At 37.3% G+C, this 25,000-nt stretch overlaps 1 protein-coding gene across 2 annotated transcripts in view; it reads right to left on the reverse strand.

Moving 5' to 3' along the window:
- Positions 1 to 22,457: 22,457 nt before the first annotated feature.
- The window catches only part of LOC136830623 (gonadotropin-releasing hormone receptor-like), a 56,923-nt gene continuing 54,380 nt past the window's right edge, over positions 22,458 to 25,000 (reverse strand). For both annotated transcript variants that reach the window (XM_067090190.1, XM_067090189.1), the window contains 2 exons: positions 24,937 to 25,000; positions 22,458 to 24,085 (listed from right to left, as the gene is read on the reverse strand). The exon at positions 24,937 to 25,000 is cut by the window's right edge and continues 13 nt beyond it. In XM_067090190.1, the coding sequence (XP_066946291.1) occupies positions 23,303 to 24,085; positions 24,937 to 25,000 (847 nt within the window). In that variant the 3' untranslated portion in view covers positions 22,458 to 23,302. The remainder of the gene's footprint in view (positions 24,086 to 24,936) is intronic.

Raw genomic sequence — 25,000 nt, forward strand, 5'->3', positions numbered from 1 at the left:
CACAACAACAGGTTGTAAACGCCCACGTTTCAAAGTCTGTTAGACTTGTGTTTATGCGGCCATAATCTTGTTTAGTGACTTCTTGGGGTGCTGTACAGCTTATGCCAGCATCTAAGGCTTGTCCCAGGGTTAAAAAAGACTTTTGGGCTTGCGAATGTTAAGATATCGGGACTCTTATTCTTTGACCTTGGATGAGGGGCAAAGGTCAACCTAAAAAACTTTAGGATTAGCAAACTTTTAGTGTTTCTATATTCTGCCACTTTAATCTCTGATCTTAGGTGATGTGAATATTTGACCCTATGTCATTTTGATATTTGACCTTAGGTCATGTGAATCTTTGACCTTAGATGAAGGTTAAGGGTCTTCCAGAAACACGAGCTGCAAAAAATAAAGCTGCTTTAGCTCCCATTCCAAAGAATTATATGTAAAGTTTTGTAGTGACTGATATCACAATCTTTATTCGTCATTCCATATCACAATCTTTTTAACTGTAGATTATTTTATCACGAGGAAAAACAAGTAAGTGGTGAATTATAGTGTAGGAATTCGTAATATTATGTAATAAGCATGAACTACAAAAATTAAAATTACAGATAGCGAAATTTTTTTTTGTAATTTCGTATCACAATCTTTATTGCTGGAGCATTTTGTCTTTTTTTTATTACTAGAATGAATAAGAAAATGGTGAATTATTAGTGTGGGAATTCATAATATTTAAAATCTAATATTTTAGGATCCTTTTAGAAACATATTAATAAGCACTAAACAGCCTATCAATACCATAGATTTTATAAAGACCTACTGAAATATTTATATGCAAAAAATACCTGGAATTACTATCTTCAATCGCATCAAAACTCTTAAACAAATAATTCCTTTGCCAGTTCTATTTTGAATATCCCCGAGTAGGACTCCTCTTGCGTAGGACTCCTCCTGAGTAGGACTCCTCCTGAGTAGGACTCCTCATGAGCAAGATCCCTCCAAAGTAGGATCCCTCCTGAGTAGGACTCCTCCTGAGTAGGATCCCCTGAGTAGGATTCCTCCCGAGTAGGATCCCTCCTGAGTAGGACTCCTCCTGAGTAGGACTCCTTCTGAGTAGGATTCCTCCGAGTAGGATCCCTCCTGAGTAGGACTCCTCCTGAGTAGGACCCCTCCTGAGTAGGACTCCTCCTGATTAGGACTCCTGAGTAGGTTCCCCCTGAGTAGGATTCCTCCTGAGTAGGATTCCTCCTGAGTAGGATTCCTCCTGAGTAGGATCCCTCCTGATTAGGACTCCTCCTGAGTAGGACTCATGAGTAGGATCCCCCTGAGTAGGACTCCTCCTGAGTAGGACTCCTGAGTAGGATCCATTCTGAATAGGACTCCTCCTGAGCAAGATCCCTCCAGAGTAGGATCCCTCCTGAGTAGGACTCCTCCTGAGTAGGATCCCCTGAGTAGGACTACTCCTGAGTAGGATTCCTCCTGAGTAGGATCCCTCCTGAGTAGGACTCCTCCTGAGTAGGATTCCTCCTGAGTAAGATCCCTCCAGAATAGGATCAATCCTGAGTAGAACTCCTCCTGAGTAGGATCCCCTCCGAAGGAATCCTATTTTCAGCTCCGTCGCAGATCAAGGACCTCGTCCTTGGAGGAGAGAGAGAGAGAGAGAGAGATGGTTGTCCTCCAAGGAACGTAGGATGTTTTAAGAGGATTGGAAATGGTGGAAAGGAGAGAGCAATCCTACCTTCCTTCCTTCCACTTACCATGAACAAAATCCTTTGATGACTTGAGAGAGAGAGAGAGAGAGAGAGAGAGAGAGAGAGAGAGAGAGAGAGAGAGCCAAAACTCGTTTTAGGTAAGGTGCCAGTTGAATGCGCCCTCGAGGCTTTCCCATATCGCTTTGACGCGGAGAGAGAGAGAGAGAGAGAGAGAGAGAGAGAGAGAGAGAGAGAGAGAGAGAGAGAGAAGCCATTAGGCAATCCGTAAGGATGACAAATTGAGGCAGGGATCTTCACCTCTGCTATTTGCAAGTACCGTAATATCAAAGTTTGTTTATTTAATATATTTCTTTTTATTATTAAATGTATTTTGAATTTTATACACGAATTTTTTTGTAATACACAGCTAGGGAATAACTTACACCCAAGGGGAATTAAGTGTACCTTCCCCGGGAGAGAGTAGATACACTTATCAGTTATAATTCCCCTTGGGTGTAAGTTATATTCGAGGTGTCGTGAGTTCGATATTGTGATATTTGTGGCTCTCTCTCTCTCTCTCTCTCTCTCTCTCTCTCTCTCTCTCTCTCTCTCTCTCTCTCTCTCTCTATATATATATATATATATATATATATATATATATATATATATATATAAAACACCATACAAACACACCTAGTCATTAAATAAAAGAGAGAGAGAGAGAGAGAGAGAGAGAGAGAGAGAGAGAGAGAGAGAGAGAGAGAGAGAGAAATTCCCACCACCCTAAAAAGAAGCTACATGAAACGTCTAAAATGTTCCTCGTTGTTGCACAGGACAGATAATTCCAGGCAAATAAAAAAAATAATTCCCTTCAATTTCCAAACTCCAACACCATCCACTATATTCACCATCCCCACCCTCTTCGTTCACAATCACCAGAGATCAGCACCAGCAATAGTTCGAGAAACAAAATACAATGAAATAAAAAATAGTGAGAAAGTATTCCCATCACCAGATGAACCTGGGGAAGTACTCTCTTGCTTGTATCTGCTTTCAGTGAGGAGAAAGCAATTTGGGCTTTCTATTTCAGTAATGAGACAGTAAATTATACTTTCTATGTCAACAGAAAAATATATTTTGCTTTCAGCAAGAAGAAAGCAATTTGGGCTTTCTATTTCAGTAATGAGAGAGTAAATTATGCTTTCTATGTCAACAGAAAAATATATTTTGCTTTCAGTAAGCAGAAAGCAATTTGGGCTTTCTATTTCAGTCATGAGAAAGTAAATTATGCTTTTTATGTTAATAAGAAGCATATTTTGCTTTCAGTAAGAAGAAAGCAATCTGGACTTTCTATTTCAGTAAAGAGAGGCACATCAAATCGTGCTTTCTATGTCAATAATAAAAACATACTTTGCTTTCAGTAAAACGAAAGCGATTCAGGCTTTCTATGTTGATAATAAAAGCATAATTTACTTTCAGTAAAAAAAAAATTTATGCTTTCTATACCAATATGAAAATATTCCTTGCTCAATAGTAAAAGCATACTTTGCTTGCAGTAAAGAGAAATTAATTTGGGCTTTCTATACCAATAGTAAAAGCATACTTTGCTTCCAGTAAAATGAAAGAAATTTGGGCTTTCTACGCCAGTACCAAAAACATACTTTGCCTGCAGGAAGCAGCAAGCAATTTGTGCCTTCGTACGCCAAATAATGAAAGCAAACTTTGCTTGCAGTAAAAAAGAAAGTAATTTACGCTTGCTATATCAATAATAAAAACATAATTTGCCTGCAGTAAGGAGAAAGCAATTTGTGCCTTCGTACTCCAAATGATAAAAACGTACCGTAATGCAAATGACAATTCTGACTTCAGGAACTCGAGAATGATAAACAGGAATCTTTGGAACGCCAAAATGAATATTTTTTCCCCCCTAGAGCGAATTCTATTCAGGATGATTCCGGAATTCTGAGCGACTGTTGAATGACAGGGGATCTCATTTGACTGTTCATAAGTGGGGGGAGAGAGAGAGAGAGAGAGAGAGAGAGAGAGAGAGAGAGAGAGAGAGAGGTGTCTGACGTCAGGTCGAGTGTTATATGACCTCAGGTGAATTTGGTGACGTCGAGTGCTTGACTGAATACACAGGCGAGATTTCTGTTGGTAATTGATGATGTTTTGATGCGCTCTTGTTTGGGGAAAAGTTGTCAGGTGTAAATAATGTTTTTATTTTTATTTTATGAAGAGGAGAGTGTATGTATACATACGTACATACACACGCACACACATTATATATATATATATATATATACATATGTATATATACATACATACACACATAATACATACACATCATTACCACTGACTATCTCCTCCCAGATCGACAATACCCTCCCACGGAACAATTAGGTCGAGAAATGCCCTCATTAACCAGCAAATACCCCCCCAATGAGGGCAAATATTGGCATTATCCAACAGGCAGCAGTCTGATTGGGCATTACCCCTCACGAAAGCTCAACATTCGATATCAGAAACCACTAATGGCCCGAGATAGAATGAAAAATAAAGAAAAAAGAGTTTGTGTAATGATACAGTGATGATGTCACAATAGGATATGCTGGCGTGTCTTCTGCCTGGGAAGGATTTTAAGTATGTTACTCAGTAGGTTGTCTCTGAGAGAGAGAGAGAGAGAGAGAGAGAGAGAGAGAGAGAGAGAGAGAGAGAGAGAGATCTTTGGTATTACATTTCTTATGAGCTAACTAGTTCATGCCAGGAGATACTCCCACTAAACACGAAATATTTCTCATATATATTTTACCATCTCATCAGATACTTCAAACAATATTAAATCCAACATAAGCTTAAAAGAACTGTTTTAAACTATAAAATCTCATTCAAATATTTTTAAAAAATACTTAGAAGTATTTTTAGAAAATATCATCACTTACTACCAATTGGCAACGCAGCCTCTAGCTTTAAAAGGGGGAGAGAGAGAGAGAGAGAGAGAGAGCCATTTAAACTCTGTCGACTCAGTTCAGTGTGAATGAATACCTTTAAATTCTCCCAGGCGACCGAATGGTTTAAATCACCCCCCTCCCCCATCCCTGCTTGAGCCAGCGGACACCTGCATCTCCAGGGCATTTAAACAGCGCCTGGGGTTCACTGTAACGGGGCTCTCGATGGCCTATATCGTTGCCAGAAGCACGATTATGGCTAACTTTAACCTTAAATAAAATAAAAACTATTGGTGCTAGAGGGCTGCCATTTTGTATGTTTGGTGATTGGAGGGGGGATGATCAACGTACCAATTTGCAGCCCTCTAGTCTCTGTAGTTTTTTAGATCTGAGGACGGACCGAAAAGTGCGGACAGTATAACGTGCGGACGGACAGACAAAGCCGGCACAATAGTTTTCTTTTACAGAAAACTAAAAAACCGTCAATTATAATACTTACCAACAACAAGTGTATAATTATCATCAGTTCAAAATACATTACACCTAAGAATCATCTATCAATGTCTACGTAATATTGTAGACCCAGTGATTACTGAGAGAGAGAGAGAGAGAGAGAGAGAGAGAGAGAGAGAGAGAGAGAGAGAGAGAGAGAGAGTTGTATAGTGAATGTTTGATAAATGGTTCCTTCCAAAAAAGGCGGTGATCGCTTTATTAAGAAATCTTGCTTTTTTTCAATAAAGGCTATTGTATCCATTTTGAAAAGAGCAATGATCGATCGAGTCTCCTTTATTAAATTCTCTCTCTCTCTCTCTCTCTCTCTCTCTCTCTCTCTCTCTATATATATATATATATATATATATATATATATATATATATATATATATATATATATATATATATATATATACATATATATAATATATATACATACACTATATATTATTATTATTATTATTATTATTATTATTATTATTATTATTATTCAGGAGGTTTTAACCTATTTTAAAGTGTTAAATTCTATTTAACATTCCATCTGAGAACCCAACAAAAAAATAAAATAATAAAAAAAACAAGTAAGCAATCGATTTAGTATTATCAATAAATCATAAAAAAACACAACTCTCACAAAATAACAAAATCCTATTCATGTATACATCATACATAACGTATTACAGGATACAGATAATTTATACATAACAGAATTTATACATAACAGAAGCTTCGTACAAAGACATACAAAAGAATATTTGAATATTCCACTTTTCAGAAGCCGTTTTTACGCGGCATCCGCATTCAGGAATGAAGTGCAGTCAAGCGCTTGCTTGCACGCAATTGCGTGCGTGGAAAAGCTGCCAGGGGATGGAGAACGGAAAGTCAGTCTCTCTCTCTCTCTCTCTCTCTCTCTCTCTCTCTCTCTCTCTCTCTCTCTCTCTCTCTCTAACTGAGCGAGTGAGAGGAAATGAACTGATGTTTTTTTTAATTTGCTTTGCTCGTCAAAATCACTGGTAATGGGAACGTTATGTTTCTCTCTCTCTCTCTCTCTCTCTCTCTCTCTCTCTCTCTCTCTCTCTCTCTCTCTAATATGTTTTGCTCTTCAAAATCACTGGTGATGGGAACGTTATGAGAGAGAGAGAGAGAGAGAGAGAGAGAGAGAGATGATTAAACTTAAATTTTCTTTTTCTGTACTTGAAAATACCTGTTTAGGAAATGGTATATTTCTCTCTCTCTCTCAGAATTAGGGAGAGATAACTAAGATATTTTTCTTTTTAGCATATTTTTCTTTTTGCTTAGAATATATATATATATATATATATATATATATATATATATATATATATATATATATATATATATATATATATATATATATATATATATATATATATATATATATATATATATACATATATATATATATATATATATATATATATATATATATAAATATATATATATATATATATACTGTGTGTATAATCATAAAAATATTTTTATTTCACAACAGTCAAAACTCCTGAAAAACGTATACACACACACACACACACACACGCACCCACGTCATCAGCTGACGTAATTAAGCCCATCAGTCAAAAGGAGGCCTTTGGAAGCGGAATTAGCCTAAATAATCCCGCGATGAGTCTCCAGACCCGACCTCGAGTGAGAGAGGAAACTCTCTGACAGAAGACGAATCCTATAAAATCCTATTTGATGAGGATTAACTCACCCACAGGAGGTTCGCGGTAATCCTGTAATCCTTAGTAATAGCTGAGTAATCGCTTGTCTGCGGCTGAGTCGTTTTGCATGTTGCCTGAATGCCTGTGTTTTTTTTTGTGTGTGTAACAGGATTCTTTACCTGTCTGTGTGGCTGTTACTCTCCATACCTGTCAGATTCAGACACTCGCCAAGACAGGAAACTCAACTAAATAAAACAGAGTTTTTCTTTGTGCAGGTTTTTCCAAGAGAGTTTGAGCCTCCTTTGTAAAGAAAAAAAAAAAAACTCCCCAAACATTAACCGTTTCATGCACTGACGCATGACAATCTTCAGTAACGTGGGAAATCTCCCCTGCACACATTGCGCCACTCACCTCTGTCTTGTATGCAGTCTCTTGCTCAATGTGCGTGTATGTGTATGTTCTTTCTACATGACCAGAGCTTTCAGATACTGTGAATCTATCATTTAAGTTATTTTTATGCTGTAAGTGCTAATATATGTATGTATATATATATATATATATATATATATATATATATATATATATATATATATATGTATGTATGTATGTATATAAACATAAATCTGTGCAATCGTGCTTGCATGCAAAACTATCAGATTAACTTTTGTAACAATGACACCCAAAACTACTGCTTTATTTCCATGCTAATTCTATTTATTTATTTTTTTTATCCGAAACTGGAAATTTACGAAATTACACACAGAATGGGTCAGTGAGGGTAATTTAACGGATGATTGGCCTTTATTTCGGCGGAAGGCAATATTCAACAGTATATATTCGTGTTAATGGATTATTTTTCGTTTTCAGATTGAAAGTAATTCCGTTCTCTTGTTGGTGTCTTTGATGGAATGTATATGCGTATGTGTGTGTGTATATATATATATATATATATATATATATATATATATATATATATATATATATATATATATATACACATATATATATATATACACGCGTGTGTTATCTCAAACATTAACATTATTACCACTGAATCCCTTTAATCCTGGGAATCACTTAAACCAAAAATGGATAAAGTGACAATTCATAAATGCATCCAGGCCGGACATGTTCCAGGCACAATGGATCAATGGATTATTCTCTCTCTCTCTCTCTCTCTCTCTCTCTCTCTCTCTCTCTCTCTCTCTCTCTCTCTCTCTCTCTCTCTCTCTGGGATTCAACCAGAATTATCTCTGTTAGTCTCTTGTTAACATGTAACTGCTGCTAGCTAAGTCGATAGGATATTGAATATTGTATGTGAAGCTAATATACATTATGATGAGAGAGAGAGAGAGAGAGAGAGAGAGAGAGAGAGAGAGAGAGAGAGAGAGAATTTACACGTGAATGTGGGATGAATTTTGTACTGTAAGTGTGGCAGTGGGGTTAGTTCTCTCTCTCTCTCTCTCTCTCTCTCTCTCTCTCTCTGTAATTGGGATATATATATATATATATATATATATATATATATATATATATATATATATATATATATATATATATATATATATATATATATATATATATATATATATATATGTATATAGAGGAGGTTCTCTCTCTCTCTCTCTCTCTCTCTCTCTCTCTCTCTCTCTCTCTCTCTCTCTTTTCTTTCTTTATATATATATAACATATATATGTGTGTGTACTGAGATACTGACAATAAAGGAAGAGAGAGAGAGAGAGAGAGAGAGAGAGAGAGAGAGAGAGAGAGAGAGAGAGCCCAGACTCATGAATCTCTCCATCAGAAAACGCTCACAAAAAAAAAAATAAAAAAAAGCCACCTCTTTCTGGAGAACCGAGCAGAGAGGAACATCAATCTCCCATGACAGACTTTACCAGATTCTGCAACTTTTGCAATTCGTGATTATCCACCCAGAGAGCACTTCCTTTTCCTGCGCCCATTAATAAATCGGGGATTATTTCCGTGGTACGGTGCAGCCCACTTCCAGGACTTCTTTGTGTCGTGAAATTGGCGATCAGTCTTCTGAGAGAGAGAGAGAGAGAGAGAGAGAGAGAGAGAGAGAGAGAGAGAGAGAGAGAGAGAGAGATTTTTATCCAGAGCGGCTAAGAATTTTCATGATATTTCAAAGCATGGACGAATATCATAGATGAATAGATGCAATATAGTGACTTTAAGGAGAGAGAGAGAGAGAGAGAGAGAGAGAGAGAGAGAGAGAGAGAGAGAGAGAGAGAGAGAGAGAGGGGGGAATTTTGATTCAAATAGACAGTCTTTCATAATAATTACGAAAAGTGAACGAACAGTATATGTAAAATGGGTAATATGTCAACTTCAGGGAGAGAGAGAGAGAGAGAGAGAGAGAGAGAGAGAGAGAGAGAGAGAGAGAGAGAGAGAGAGAGAGAGAGGGAATTTTATCCAGGCTAAGTATTTTCACAATATTACAAAAAGTGAAAAAATATTATAGATAAAAAGGAAAGATTAAACTAACTTCAGAGAGAGAGAGAGAGAGAGAGAGAGAGAGAGAGAGAGAGAGAGAGAGAGAAACAAAACATGACAGACATCAGTCTCACCTGAAATTCAAGCCTCCAGAGAATACCGCAGTATTCATTTTCAAGAAGCTACAGACGACATCAGAAAATACAGAAAGATCAGTTACTTGAAAAGAAAAACAAATTGATAAATTATTAGATAAAATAGACGAACAGATAAAAATGAAATTAAACCACTAAAATACTACAGCTACCGTGTCATCAACATGCTACTTAATCTCCCAGCCCAAAATGAAGGTAGAGAAGTGTTGATTTCCCGAGAGAAACGGCAAGTCTACACGAATCGTGTAATTCAGGAAGGCTAAATCATCCTGGATGAGAAGCCTTGGGGCCTAATCGACGAATCCTTTTGGGAATTATTCATCCCAGAGGAATTTCTTAGACGGGTGATAATGAAGGAACTTCGACTGTGTCTGACTGTTAATAATTATTATCCTCAGGTAACTTAGGTGTGTGATTGTGATTCGGTTATGTCTGTTCTGTTAGCGTCAGCTAATTTGTCTGTGAATGTGATTACTTATTGTCTGTGTCTGTGAACGTCAGCTAACTTGTCTGTGTCCGTGAACGTCAGCTAAGTCGTCTGTTAATGTGATTCGTTTTTGTCTGTTCTTTTAACGTCAGTTAACTTGTTTGTTGTCTGTGTGACAACGTCAGATAACTCGTCTGTGAATGTAATTCGCTTTTGTCTGTGTCTGTTAACGTCAGCTAACTTGCCTGTGAATGTAATTCTCTTTTTTCTCTGTGTCTGTTAACGTCAGTTAACTTGTCTGTTGTCTGTGTGTGACAACGTCAGATAATTCGTCTGTTAATGTAGCTCGCTTATTCCCGTGTCTGTTAACGTTACCTAGCTTGTCTGTGAATATGATCCGCTTTTGTCATTGTCTGTTAATGTCTGTTGGTGCGTTACAGGGGATAGGATTTGTAAAAATCCTAAACATAGGATTTGGAAAAATCCTAAACATAGTATTTGGAAAAATCCTAAACATAGGATTTGGAAAAATCCTAAACATAGGATTTGGAAAAATCATAAACATAGGATTTGGAAAAATCCTAAACATAGGATTTGGAACAATCCTAAACATAGGATCTGGAAAAATCCCAAATATAGGATTTAGAAAATCCCAAAGATAGGATTTGCAAACCTGAATCCTTCATCCCACAAAGGATTAGGATCAGATTCGCCATGGAAACTCCGAAATATTTTACAGTATGTCCTAATCTTTATTCAGTCTTTCTATTTTTCTTTTTTTTATTTTCTTCTGTATTCAATGATTTCATTCAATAGCGGTTATTAATCTCTAATATTTTTCGGTTAATTAATATTTTTCAGTTAATTTAACTCCCGCTATTGTTCTGTGCTTTGTTCGGATAATGAGTGAGTTATGATATCTGATAGACATTGAACGAGATGTTTTCATTTGCTGTAGAGAGAGAGAGAGAGAGAGAGAGAGAGAGAGAGAGAGAGAGAGAGAGAGAGAGAGAGAGAGAGAATACAAGAATACAAATAAATCTTTTTTTCTGTCCAGTTTTACTCCTCTCTCTCTCTCTCTCTCTCTCTCTCTCTCTGGAAGGGAGGTGTGTGTGTGTGTGTGTGTGTGTGTGTGTGTGTGTGTGTGTGTGTGTGACAGAGAGAGAGAGAGAGAGAGAGAGAGAGAGAGAGAGAGAGAGAGAGAGAGAAAGGAATTCAAAGGAATCTTTTTCCTTTTCAATTTTATTCCTTCTCTCTCTCTCTCTCTCTCTCTCTCTCTCTCTCTCTCTCTCTCTCATACACGCACACACACACAAACACACACACACACGAAGAAAGTATATAGCACAATATTTCAAGACCTCCCGAGAATTTAAAAAAAAGTCTACGGGACTTTCTCATAAGATTTAAATTACACGCTTCATAAAACTGCAAAAATAAAAAAGTAAAAAAGTTTTGTGCCCTGACCCTCCATCACGAATGAAATGCGAATAATATTACGTAATGTGGATACCTTTCCACATCGTTTAATAACGAGACGAATTACAAAATACCGGAATATTTATCGTCTGACGAACCTTCAGAAGTGGATACCAGAACTCACAGAAGTTTCTTATCAAGTTTTCATTCAGGTTTGAGGATCGTTTCTCCACCAATTTAATTATGAGAGAGGAATTCAATTCCAAGAGGATTTTCTGACAGACCCTGTTTTGTCTTAGGTAGATTTTTTAAATTTTCTGTGAAAGAAAACTATTGTGCCGGCTTTGTCTGTCCGTCCGCACTTTTTTCTGCCCTCGCTTATTCTGCTTGCCCTCAGATCTTGAAAACCAATCGGGCTAGAGGGCTGCAAATTGGCATGTTGATCATCCACCCTCCAATCATCAAACATACCAAATTGCAGCCCTCTAGCATCAGTATTTTTTTTTTTTTATTTATTTAAGGTTAAAGTTAGCCATAATCGTGCTTCTGGCAACGATATAGGATAGGCCTCCACCGTGCCGTGGTTAAAGTTTCATGGGCCGCTGTTCATACATTATACCGAGACCACCGAATGATAGATCTATTTTCGGTGGCCTTGATTAAACGCTGTAGCGGCTGTACAGAAAACTCGATTGCGCCGATTAATAGATCTTAATTGAAATTTAAGGCAGAATGACATTGATTGATATTAGTATATTCAAAGAAGTAACCAAAAAAATACAATCTAAATAAGAAGTTGAAGTTCAGTTTCCATAGTTGGTCGTAGAAAAATATCCCCCATAAATAAAGTGATGGAGATATATCATTTTTGCATCATATTAGATAGAATATCTTTAATATATTTCATTCGTCGGAATCATTTGCATAATATGAGAACGAGAATATAGAATACACATCCTTTCAGATATATATTTAATGCACCCAAATATCTGATTATGAAAGCCTCTCACCCCTCCCCAAAACTCAGACCTCTACTTAAGAGAAACAGACTAATCTCATATTCCCCTTAACTCACTTCTAACGATCCTACAACTTAACTCGAACGGCATATTTTATCAAAGCCGCGCACCTAAATAACCCCCCGGGGTTGATTCCAGCGCAGGTTTCCAGAGGGCGCCGTGGTATGTCATTGTGATTTGAGGTGGCGGCAACTACGTCAAAGGTATTCAATTACCTAAAGGTTCTGTGACACAGTACCGAGCACCATTGGACCAGATTTAGCGAGGGAATATATTTGGCGAATAGGGATTTAGATCTGGGTTGGACGAATCCTCAAAGTTTAGGTTTGAGATTTTTTTTTTAGTTTTCTGTGAGAGAAAACTATTGAGATGGCTATTTATCTATCCTTCCGCACTTTTCCTGTCCGCCCTCAGGTCTTGAAAACTACAGAGGCTAGAGGGCTGCAAATTGGTATGTTGATCATCCACCTTCCAATCATCGAACATACCAAATTGCAGCCCTCTAGCCTCAGCAGTTTTCATTTGATTTAAGGTTAAAGTTAGCCATTAATCGTGCTTCTGGCAACGATATAGTGATTAAAGTTTCATGGGGCCTTGATTATACGCTGTAGCGGCTGTACAGAAAACTCGATTGCGTCGAGGAAACTTCGGCTCATCTTTTCCTTGTTCTCTGGACTAAATATTATACGAATCTACAAATTTGATAATCTTCAAATTTCATAGTGGTCAGGACTGCACCAGAGTGCAGACACAATCTGTCAAAGCACTGTCAATTATGCACTAATATGAATGAATTGGAGAGGGTTAGCGATGAATGAATAATATTATAAACGAGAGCCGAGTTGCAACGATATAGATTATGCATGGAGTTATCAGTCGTATGTTTCATGTACACTTCCAGTTATGAATTATTATGTTTGATGAACTACAGACATCTTTCTGGAGTCACAAAGAGTAATAGATAATTTCCAGGATTATCAGTTATAGACGGAAACATGCCCATATAAATAACATATGTGTGTGTGTATATACAGAGAGAGAGAGAGAGAGAGAGAGAGAGAGAGAGAGAGAGAGAGAGAGAGAGAGAGAGAGAGAGAGAACACCTTCAATAAGCGTGAGATGTGTCTACAAAATTTTACATTCAAAAATCCGCACGAAATAATATAGTTTTTTTAAATATAATCCTCTGATGTATAAGGATGCTTTTGTCTTCGTGATAAGAGAGAGAGAGAGAGAGAGAGAGAGAGAGAGAGAGAGAGAGAGAGAGAGAGATCCCCTTTCAGTCAGCGTAAGGGGAGTGCCTATACTTTCACAGGATGGCGAAGGATCCCAGCATCAAATGCTCCTCCTCCTCTTCCTCCATCCTTCATCCTTCAACGAGTCCTAAGTAATGTAGGACAGCCATGAAATCCTATATAGCGTGGGATGCCACCAGAAGATCCCGCAGGCTTCAGTATCTAAGATGATAATAATAATAATAATAATAATAATAATAATAATAATAATAATAATAATAATAATAAAGTTAAAAGGATTTGAACTTGTTGCATAAAATATTAAAGTTCCCCCTCCACCTCCACCTCCCTCTCCCCCTCCCCTCCCCTCCCTCCCTCCCTCCCTCCCTCCCTTCCCCCTACCCAAACAAATGTCTTTTTCATCGTACAGTCCAATTTTGTTGACGTCCCACCTGAACGGATTCCCGGCTTAATGGACTGACTTTATGCATGTTTACTTCGGGGCCTCTTCCCCCCCCTACCCCTCCCCTCCCTTCCCCTCCCCCTCCCTTCATTGACGAACCTGTCGGGAAAAGGGTTCAACTACGATCATAATATGGCAGCCAATTTGCCAAGGCAATTTGCCAATTTTCCAGGAATTTTTTGCCAATGTTTCATTCTATTATATTTGACAGGAAAACTAAGCCGCCCCCCCCCTTTATTTTTTTAGGGGAGGGATGAGTGGCCTGAGGGGTAGGGGTAAGTGGCCTAAGGGGAGGGGGGGAAGGAGAGTGATAGTGGCAGAAAGAGGGTATCACTTATGCCCTTATGGCATGGAGAGTTTGAGTTAGGGTACACTATGAATGTGATGACGTAAAAAATAGTTATTTTTTAATATTTATTTTTATTTTAGATGTTTTCTTTCCTTTATAGATTCAGAGAAACGATTTCTCTCTCTCTCTCTCTCTCTCTCTCTCTCTCTCTCTCTCTCTCTCTCTCTCTCTCTCTCTCTCTCCAAGCATTTTTTTATTTTTTAAATCTTCATTGAAAGGCTTTTAGCAGGAAATCGACCAACGTGAACTGAAGTTGTTTTTCTCATCATGTTTCCAGTTTCTGTCAAATTTCAATTTTTTTTTTCGATTTTTTAATTATCGTTGATTTGTTGTTTTCTTCTTCTTCTTCTTCTTCTTCTTCTTCTTCTTCTTCTTCTTCTTCTTCTTCTTCTTCTTCTTCTTCTTGTTTTGTTCTGTGAGGCCTGCAACCTATTTTTTCCTGTTTATATACTGTATATATATATATATATATATATATATATATATATATATATATATATATATATATATATATATATATATATATATACATTTAAACACTTAGAAAATATATATATATATATATATATATATATATATATATATATATACATATATATATATATATATATATATATATATATATATATATATATATATACATTTAAACACTTAGAAAATATATATATATATATATATATATATATATATATATATATATATATATATATATATATACATATATATATATATATATATATATATATATATATATATATATATATATATATATATATATATATATATATATACACTCTCTCTGTCTCTCTCTCTCTCTCTCTCCCCCCACATACAACGTAATACCTTTTATATATTCAGGATATGAATATGATACACTCTGAAATATGCTGATCCCGGCCTCTGTTAACGCAAATATTCAAAATAAACTCCATTATTTTTTTACAAATATAAAAAGGTGAAGGCGGAAAAGTCTCTCTATGAGTTCACCCAAAAAAAATTTTATTTTTTAGTTTTTTTATTTTTTTATTTATTTTTTTTTTTGACGCTGGTTGCAAATTAGAATTTTCTCCCAATGGCAGAAATCCCCTTACGCAGGTATTGTAATCTGTGTGTGATAAATCACAGAGTGATTACATTTGCAGCATTTTTTGTGTGTATTAAAATAATACCATATTATGTTTGCAATGGCCTTGTCCAGTCCTGGACTAGACTCTCCTCTCTCTCACTATATATATATATATATATATATATATATATATATATATATATATATATATATATATATATATATATATATATATATATATATATATATAATATATATATATATATATATATATATATATATATATATATATATATATATATAATATATATATATATATATATATATATATATATATATATATATATATATATATATATATATATATATATATATATATACTTATATATATATTCATATATATATGTGTGTGTGTATATATAAATCCTACTCTTCTATGCCCGTCTAAATATAGGTACGCAAAAAGCTAAAAAAAAATATAACATATTTTCTTAATTAAGAACTGAATCACATTCCCTTTTTCACGGAAATATATAAAAGAAATAAAAACTTCACGCCAGTTGTGGAAACGAACCGATAATTGGCTATTAGCAAAATTTATCTCTTATTTTTACCTTCCCATTCATATATCAATTCACAGCATCTTTTTTAAACGATTTAAGACCTTCAAAAAAATATTATTCTCGGTACGGAAATTTGATTGAAAAGCTTTTCGTTTGAGTTGACAGGAAATTTCCACTGTCAATATCATCTCTAGCCTCAGTCTTGCTTCCGATTGGTCGATGCATTCGAACCGTAAGCTCTGATTGGTTGTGGACAGCATGAGCGCGAGGTTCCACCAATCGCGATTCGCTGCAGTGATATCTGCTGTGGAAATTTACTGTCGGGTTAAGAAAATGGACTCTAAATAAATGGTTAATTATGTTTGAGAAATGGTGATGCAAGATAATTGCTGCAGAATTAAAGAGAACCATTAAAGTAACTGCTTTTGCAGACATAGCTAGCCTTATGCCAGCACGGTCTCGTCCAGTGACATCACAACGCAGATATTCGTTTTCGTTAATATTTAAGGAATGCAAAACAGAATAAAATCATTAATAATTAAATGATTGTCATGGTAGGTGTGGTTGCATACATAATGGCCTTATGCCAATATAGTCTCATGCTCCAGGAAACATCCAGTGATAATTGATTGATAGATTGAATTTAGAATTTAGACCAAAGAGTAAGCACTGGGACCTATGAGGTCATTCAGCGCTGAAACGGAAACTTAAATAAAAAGGTTTGAAAGGTGTAACAGGAGGAAAACCTCAAATCAGTTGAACTGCGAATCAGTTGTTAGGAGAGGGTCGAGGAAAGTAAGATGGAAGAAAGAGAATATGAAAGGAGGCACAGTAAAAGGAACGAAAGGGGTTATAGCAGCTAGGTGGGGGCCCCAGGAAGGTACGCTCAAGTCATGCCTACAGTGCACCCCATCCAGTGATATCACAACACAGATATAAATATATTTTCATGAATCTTTTCTGCACCGAACCTTTTTTTTTTTTTTTTTTTTGAGAGAGAGAGAGAGAGATGAATAGAATCGCCGAATCCTCAATTTAAAAAAACTGACATTGATTGAACCGGAAAACATGAATTGAAAACTGTTGCTTAGACATCACAGGGAATCTAATAATAGCAAAGAAAAAAAATAATATAGACTTTATGAATGACTCAATTCGAGATATTGTCATATCTCGACACACATAACCTTTTTTTTTTCAATAATGACCTTTCGTGACCTTTCCTGACCTTTACTGACCTTTCATTACCCCGACAACGGTGATGATTTAAGAGTAATGTTCGTATTTGATGTCAGTTGTTGACTGCTAAAAACGAAATTGAATGCTTCTCGGTCATTAACAAGCGAAAGGAACTGGAAAATGTTAATAGCTTTTTTGCGTAAAGCGTAAACGTGATTATTTTAGGCATTTATGATCTGTGCTGGCGTAAAGCGTCAACTATTTTTAGGACAGTTTTAGAATTTCTTTAATGAAGCCACGATGATTATTTATCCTCTGTGTTTGCGTAAGTCATGAGCTAATTTTAGGGCAGTTTCAGAATTTCTTTAATGAAAGCACAATTTATATCCTAATTTTAGCCTCATTCATAACTCTGAGATGCAAATATGCGGATAATTAAATTTTCCATCAAGTTAAAATATAAATATTTTTCGTTTTTTAGTTATTTGTCTTCAGTATTGGGGTAAATCGTGAATTATGTTTAAGACAATTTCAAAATCTATTTAATAAAAGAACAATTTATATCCTAATTTTAACTCCATTCATAACTCTGTGATGTATATATGAGGATAATTGAATTTTCCATCCAGTTAAAAAGTAATATTTTTTTCGTTTTTTATTTGAGATGAAACTCAATTTTTAGCAATTACATAAATTAACATTAACATTTTTAATTGGCTCTCCGGTGTTCCCTCTTCCACTCAAATTAGGTCAGATTCTGAAATGACAGTCAAAGATCAGTTAAAAGAAATCTGACAGTCAGAGGATTAAAAATAACGTGGCGTAACGGTCGAAAAATAAGTCAGAGTTACAACTGGTTATCAAGATTAGCAAGAAAAAATGCGCCGAAATTTCTTCGGCGCAATCGAGTTTTCTGTACAGCCGCTACAGCATATAATCAAGGCCACCGAAAATAAATCTATCTTTCGGTGGTCTCGGTATAATGCTGCATGAGCCGCAGCTCATGAAACTTTAATCACGGCCAGGTGGTGGCCTTTCCTATATCGTTGCCAGAAGCACGATCATGGCTAACTTTAACCTTAAATGAAATGAAAACTACTGAGGCTAGAGGGCTGCAATTTGGTATGTTTGGTGATTGGAGGGTGAATGATGAACATACTAATTTGCAGCCCTCTAACCTCAGCAGTTTTTAAGACCTGAGGGCGGACAGAAAAAGTGCGGACGGACAGACAAAGCCGGCGCAATAGTTTTCTATTCCAGAAAACTAAAAGAAGATATTTCCATCGGCTGACGGTAATCATCCCTAAACGATATTTCTGCAGTTTCTATCTCGCTTCTGATTGGTTGATTTATACATTTTTGAATAATGTATTATACAACATAACTATCCTGTACAATTTGCCAAATTACCCAGACAATAAAATTATATAAATAGCAAAAAATTAACGCGAACATTAAACTCCGTAAACATTTCGGCGACTAGTCCCTCCCACCCCCTATTCAACCAATCACGATTACGCTCTCAGTGATATCGGTAGTGGATTTTTACCGCCAGCTTCAAAAAACACTGACCTGTACTTTTTTTTTTTTTTAATGAGGAATCCTGGAACGTACAGGGCATGAACAAATAGTGGCATTATGTTTAAGGACGAATTTTCTCCAGCTTTTGAATATTTCAATTTATCTGAAGTTTAAAACTTCTGTAATTTTTTGTCAGGAAGTTGATTGCTGCGAGAATCCTCTCAGAAAAATGGTGAGGGTTATATGTAAAGAGAGAGAGAGAGAGAGAGAGAGAGAGAGAGAGAGAGAGAGAGAGAGAGAGAGAGAGAGAGAGAGAGAGAGGGAGAGAGAGAGAGAGAGATTACTAGTGGGTGAACAATGAATGATTTAAGAGAGAGAGAGAGAGAGAGAGGGGTGGATTGCCAGAGGGTGAACAATAAATGATTTGAGAGAGAGAGAGAGAGAGAGAGAGAGAGAGAGAGAGAGAGAGAGAGAGAGAGAGAGACAGAGACAGAGAGAGAGAGAGCCAGAGAGGCATCTTACCTTGATGTTGAAACAGATTACCAGAAGGTGAACAATGAGTGATTTGAGAGAGAGAGAGAGAGAGAGAGAGAGAGAGAGAGAGAGAGAGAGAGAGAGAGAGTGAGAGTGAGATATCACATTACCCTGGGGGTATTAGTGTGTTATACCGATCATCAAATATTCAGTTTGAAAACAAAGGGGAACAGCTTTACTTAATCTCCTTTACGGAAAAAGCTTAAAATAAAACAAAGAAAAATATTGAGAATACATAAAGTTTAAAAACAACATTGTGAGAGGTCCTTGAAAAACACGAACCTTCAATATTACGATCATTTTTCATTACCAAATTTATGAAAAACAATTTTTTTTCAATTTTACTATAGTTTAATTATTTCTTCCCTAAAAGATTAATATCTAGATAAAAAAAAAAACATTATAAGAGACCCTTAAAAAATATGTTTCTTCAATATTAAAATTACATCTAATTATTAAATTTATAAAAAAAAATTAATAATTGCAATAATTTGATAATTTTTATACCAATTTTTTTTGCAAAGAACGAAACACCTTCAAGCCCCCCCCACCCCCCCACTTCCCAGGGCGAAAATACAAATACAAATCATGTCAGGGGCGTTTTTCCCCTGATACCTAATCTCCCCATTTCACTTCAGGGGATCTTTCGCGTCTTCAGGAAGAAGATATTAGTCTTCTTCTTCTTCTTCTTCTTCTTCTTCTTCTTCTTCTTCTTCTTCTTCTTCTTCTTCTCTCTTGTTTCGTAGGCCTTGGAGTACCTGTATCCGGTATCCAGAATGGTGATGAACAGAGGAGAGAGAGAGAGAGAGGGGGGGGGGTTAGAATCCCCCTGAGATTGGATAGATCAGACAAAATGGAATGCAAAGTAGGTAGGGAAGTTGTTAGACGATCTGGAAAATTGATTGGAAATCCGGCTTTTTTCTTTTTATCAATCTCTGCTTTGTTTGTGAGCCTTTGTTACCTTATAAAATAAACTTACAATCACCATTATCATCATAACCATCATCATTAACATAATGAGCATCATAATCATTTTCATAATCACTTCTTTCGTGGGCTTTCACTTTCACAAATCTCCACTCGACTCTGGCCTTTTTCCCCATAATACTCATCCAAGATGGAAGTCCGGTTATAATAATTGTAATATTGGTTTATAAATTCCTTGATAGGCCTCATACCTTCCGTATTTTGATGCACATTAGTTCGGCTCTTGACCATCAACATTTTGAAGTGATTCCTAACCCGGCGTCGCAATTGCAAGGGTCACTGAGAGGAGTTTGGTCTCCATAATTCTAATATGGATTCCTAAATTCTCTTACTGAGTTATTTTGTCATTTTTAGGCCTAACCTTCACTGATAGGCTTCTTACTTTTCATTTTTAGTGTTCTGTAAAAGAAAACTATTGCGCCGGCTTTGTCTGTCCGTCCGCTCTTTTTCTGTCCTCCCTCACATCTTAAAAACTACTGAGGCTAGAGGGCTGTAAATTGGTATGTTGATCATCCACCCTCCAATCATCAAACATACCAAATTGCAGCCCTCTATCCTCAGTAGTTTTCATTTTATTCAAGGTTAAAGTTAGCCATGATCGTGCTTTTGGCAACGATGTAGGATAGGCCACCACCGGGCCGTGGCTAAAGTTTCATGGGCCGCGGCTCATACGGCATTATACCGAGACCACCGAAAGACAGATCTGTTTTCGGTGGCCTTGATTATACTCTAAAACGGCTGTACAGAAAACTCGATTGCGCAGAAGAAACCTCCACCCATTTTTTACTTCTTTTCAATTGATATCAGTTCAGTCCTTGACGACCAGCATGTTGACGTAATATCTGACCTGGCGTCGCAATTACGAGGGTCACTGGACGTCAACGAACTATATTGCGCAAGGCGCCTTCAGCATTTACCCAGACGATGGAATCTCCGGCGCAGAGATGATAAAACTGCGCAAAAAAATAAATACATATTTTTACGTCTAGATAAGTCTTTGGAGTGACCAGGTCAACAAACCTTTGGAAAAGGAATTTCTGGCATTCGGGTAAAACGATTTACTTTTGATGTTTCTTGTTGCTGGGTAATTTTATGTCTGCGTCGAATGATTTTATGTCCGTGTAAAATATTTTCCTTTTGAAGACGTGGCCGTTTGTATATTCGATCTTTTACTGGTGAATCCTGCCGTGTTTGACAAACAGGATGTTTGTCCGGACCTTCAGAAATTTTATATTATATATATATATATATATATATATATATATATATATATATATATATAGTTAGCTTGATATATATATTGTTACCAAGCTCCTTGTTTCCACAATGCTGAGATGGTGTCTCGTCAAGTCTTCAGGGATGGAGTTGCTAGCCCCACGTCCTATTCCTTGACTCCACCTGACTCTGGTAGCTATTAAAAGCTTTGTGGACTAGTTAGGTCAGCCTGGAGCGACCCACAGGAGTCTAGCAGTTGTGAACAGAGCACGGCATCCCTTACCCAATTGTTAGGTAGTTTTATAAGAGTAACTCGGCCACTGACAAATCTGAGATCAGACATTTATCAGTCAAATCAGGCTCCGTCAGTCATAACTGACAAACTCAAAATCATAAAAAAAAAATTTTAAGAAGGACTATTCAAGAAAAGGTAATCTTGAAGTAATATAATATATTATTTACTGAAAAAATAACATCGTATTTTGACAGCTCACGCTCAGATGTGACAGTCACCGACAATACCGACCTCAAGAATAACATGTATTCGACAGCCACTGTTTAGAGAAATGACTTTTGCCTTGTCATTTGAATAATTGTCTCTCATCTTTCCCGAGGTGTTAAATAATTCATTTATTTTTCTAGCTTTTTCTAAGATGGAATGTGTGTTCTTGTTTGACTCAGGTTTCCTGAATGTTTATCAAGAGAAGTCACTGTTAAGAATCATTGTTTTGATTTATATATATATATATAATATATATATATATATATATATATATATATATATATATATATATATATATATATATATATATATATATATATATATATGTAGTTACTCGAAACATCAGTCAGTCTTATACATACATGAACAATATTTCTCTCTAATGTCTTGTAAAGCAATCAGGAATATACATCCCCATTGAGCAAGTTAGAAAATGTTCATCACCCCTAAGTATATTTCTGTAAAAACTGGAGTTCAACTTTCCTTTCCATAACCTCTCGGAAGTAGTAATTACCTCACTGCTTTTTTTTCTATTTAAAATCATCTTTTACATATTTTTCCTCACTTCTCACCCTGTTTTTTTTCTAAATTTAACTTATGTAAATTTTAATCCACTGGTAATGTTTGTGCAAAGGTATTTCTGTACTTCTTCACACCAGTACAACTGTTTGTATGCATATGAAATCTCTCATATGTTGGGTTGTTTGATTCAGTACCATTTCACTTTGAAATTACCCCACTCTAAGTCTTAGAATGTGTCCACACTACAGTCAACATGATGTAAACACTTGTTGGAAACTTACTGCCCACATGTCACAAACAGGTTGAACACTAGTAGACCCCCATATTGGAGAACGAATCTTTGACAAATGTTTGGTAATAATCATATGAAGCATTAGTTAAAACTACAAGTAGGTTGATGGCTTTGATCCAACATGTCTTTAATGTGTGTGTAAAAAGTTGACGACATGTTTACGCCATGTTCTGCTATGGTGTGGATGCACCCTTCCATAAGGTACGAAAAGAAATTTCAGACAACTCTACTTAAATACTGATATGAGGTTTGAGCAACAACGTTACATTCTATACGGCTTTCACATTACGACAAGACGGTCATCACGCCAAGAATAAATCACACACAGTTACGTCGAAGTCTGCCGCGTTTTCTGCAGTTCGTAGTAATGGAAAGCACTGTCTGTCTGCAACTACTAAATCAAGCCGGAGAACGAACAGAGAACCATAGTAAGATATGTTAAAAAAGTCACATCGTATATAAAAAAAAATGCTGAGGATTTCATAGATTGTACATCATGACGACACGGAAACCGAACACGTTCGTTTAGACTGTTTACGACTGTTCGTCAGAAGGAGTCTATCTCAAACCTCAGTCACCGGAAACCGCTGACTGAGTATTGCTTGATTCAAACTAAGTTGTTCAAAGGGTTGATGCACTTCATCTCAATACTTGAGTGCCTGGAGGAGGCCATGTGGCGCCCTCCGTCGCTACCCTGACCTGAGAGCTCCCGAATGAGCTGACTGGTCTGCTTCCTCCTCTGCTTGCTGTCGAAGAACACCCCGGAATCAGCCGACAGCTTCCGGTGGATGGCCACAGTCCCCGGTTCCTCCACAGAGGCCTCTTGCATGTGCTCCGGAAACTTGGGCTGGAACACTGGCGTCCCCTTCATCTGGGAGAACGACTTCAGCTGGACGTTCTCGAAGGGCACGCTGTCATGGATGTACTTCCTGGTGTTTCCAGAGGAGGAGGAGGAGAAGTACGGGAGGCGTGTCGCTGATAGGGCACTGTCCCCAGCTGATGGGGGCTTGACTGGATAACCCTCCACTGCAGCAGCCAACGCTGCTGCTGCTGGCTTCGATGACCTCCCATCTTCAGGAGGAACAGGAGGAGGAGGAGTGACTGGAATACCCTCGTTCAGAGCATCATCGACATCCACTTCTATCTCCAGCATGACGCAGCCAGAGGCCATTGAGGCTGGCTGATGATGAGGGTGGGTAGGGGACCCACGGAGCTCTGAGTTGAGCTTCGTGGACGACGAAAATGGCGACACCTGGAACGACGAGGAGGAGACGGTCGGGGGTGGGGATGGCGGGAGGGGCCTTCGACACTGGGTAGGGGACTCCCTACTGGAGGAGTTGTTGTTGGTCCTTCTGGAGTTGGTGCGAGTGGACCCGTTGGTTGGGAGGACCTGAAGGACACAACATAGGAAGACAGGAGTTAGTAGATGGTTAGTATCCTTCTGCATATCAAGAATACTCAATTAAGTACAAAGTGGACCTGAAGTTTTATTGATATGTATGGAACCAATTCCAGAATGAAAGACCCACCAAGTGATATGGAGCCAACATGAACCCCCGGCTGTCCTATTTACCTGTTTATAAACTCCCGGCTGTCCTAGTGACCCATTTATAAACCACTGGCTGTCCCAGTGACCTGTTTATAACCCCCAGCTGTCCCAGTGACCCATTTATAACCCATGGCTGTCCTAGTTACCCATTTATAACCACCGGCTGTCCCAGTTACCCATATATAACCTACGGCTGTCCAAGTTACCAGTTTATAACCGCCAACTGTCCTAGTGACCCATTTATAACCCACGGCTGTCCCAGTGACCCATTTATAACCCACAGCTGTCCAAGTGACCCGTTTATAAACCACCGGCTGTCCCAGTGACCCGTTTATAAACCATTGCTGTCCCAGTTACCCATTTAGGCTATAACCACTGGCTGTCCCAGTTACCCTTTCCCATTTAAACCTACAGCTGTCCAAGTGACCTGTTTATAAACCACCAGCTGTCCTAGTGACCCATTTATAACCCATGGCTGTCAAAGTTACCAGTTTATAATCGCCAGCTGTCCTAGTGACCCGTTTATAACACACGGCTGTCCCAGTCACCCGTTTATGAACCACCAGCCGTCCTAGTGACCCATTTAAACCCGCGGCTGTCTTAGTGACCCGTTGTAAACCCCTGGATATCCCAGTGACCCATTTATAATCCCCGGCTGTCCCAGTGACCTGCAAACTTCACTCTTCACTCACCTGAGTTTGCGTCGACATCTTGAGAGTTTTAGAACTGCTCAGCTGGGCAGTGACGGTGGTGCGC

The sequence above is a fragment of the Macrobrachium rosenbergii genome, chromosome 47 (genome assembly GCF_040412425.1).
Source record: "Macrobrachium rosenbergii isolate ZJJX-2024 chromosome 47, ASM4041242v1, whole genome shotgun sequence".
NCBI classification, from domain to species: Eukaryota; Metazoa; Arthropoda; class Malacostraca; order Decapoda; family Palaemonidae; genus Macrobrachium; species Macrobrachium rosenbergii.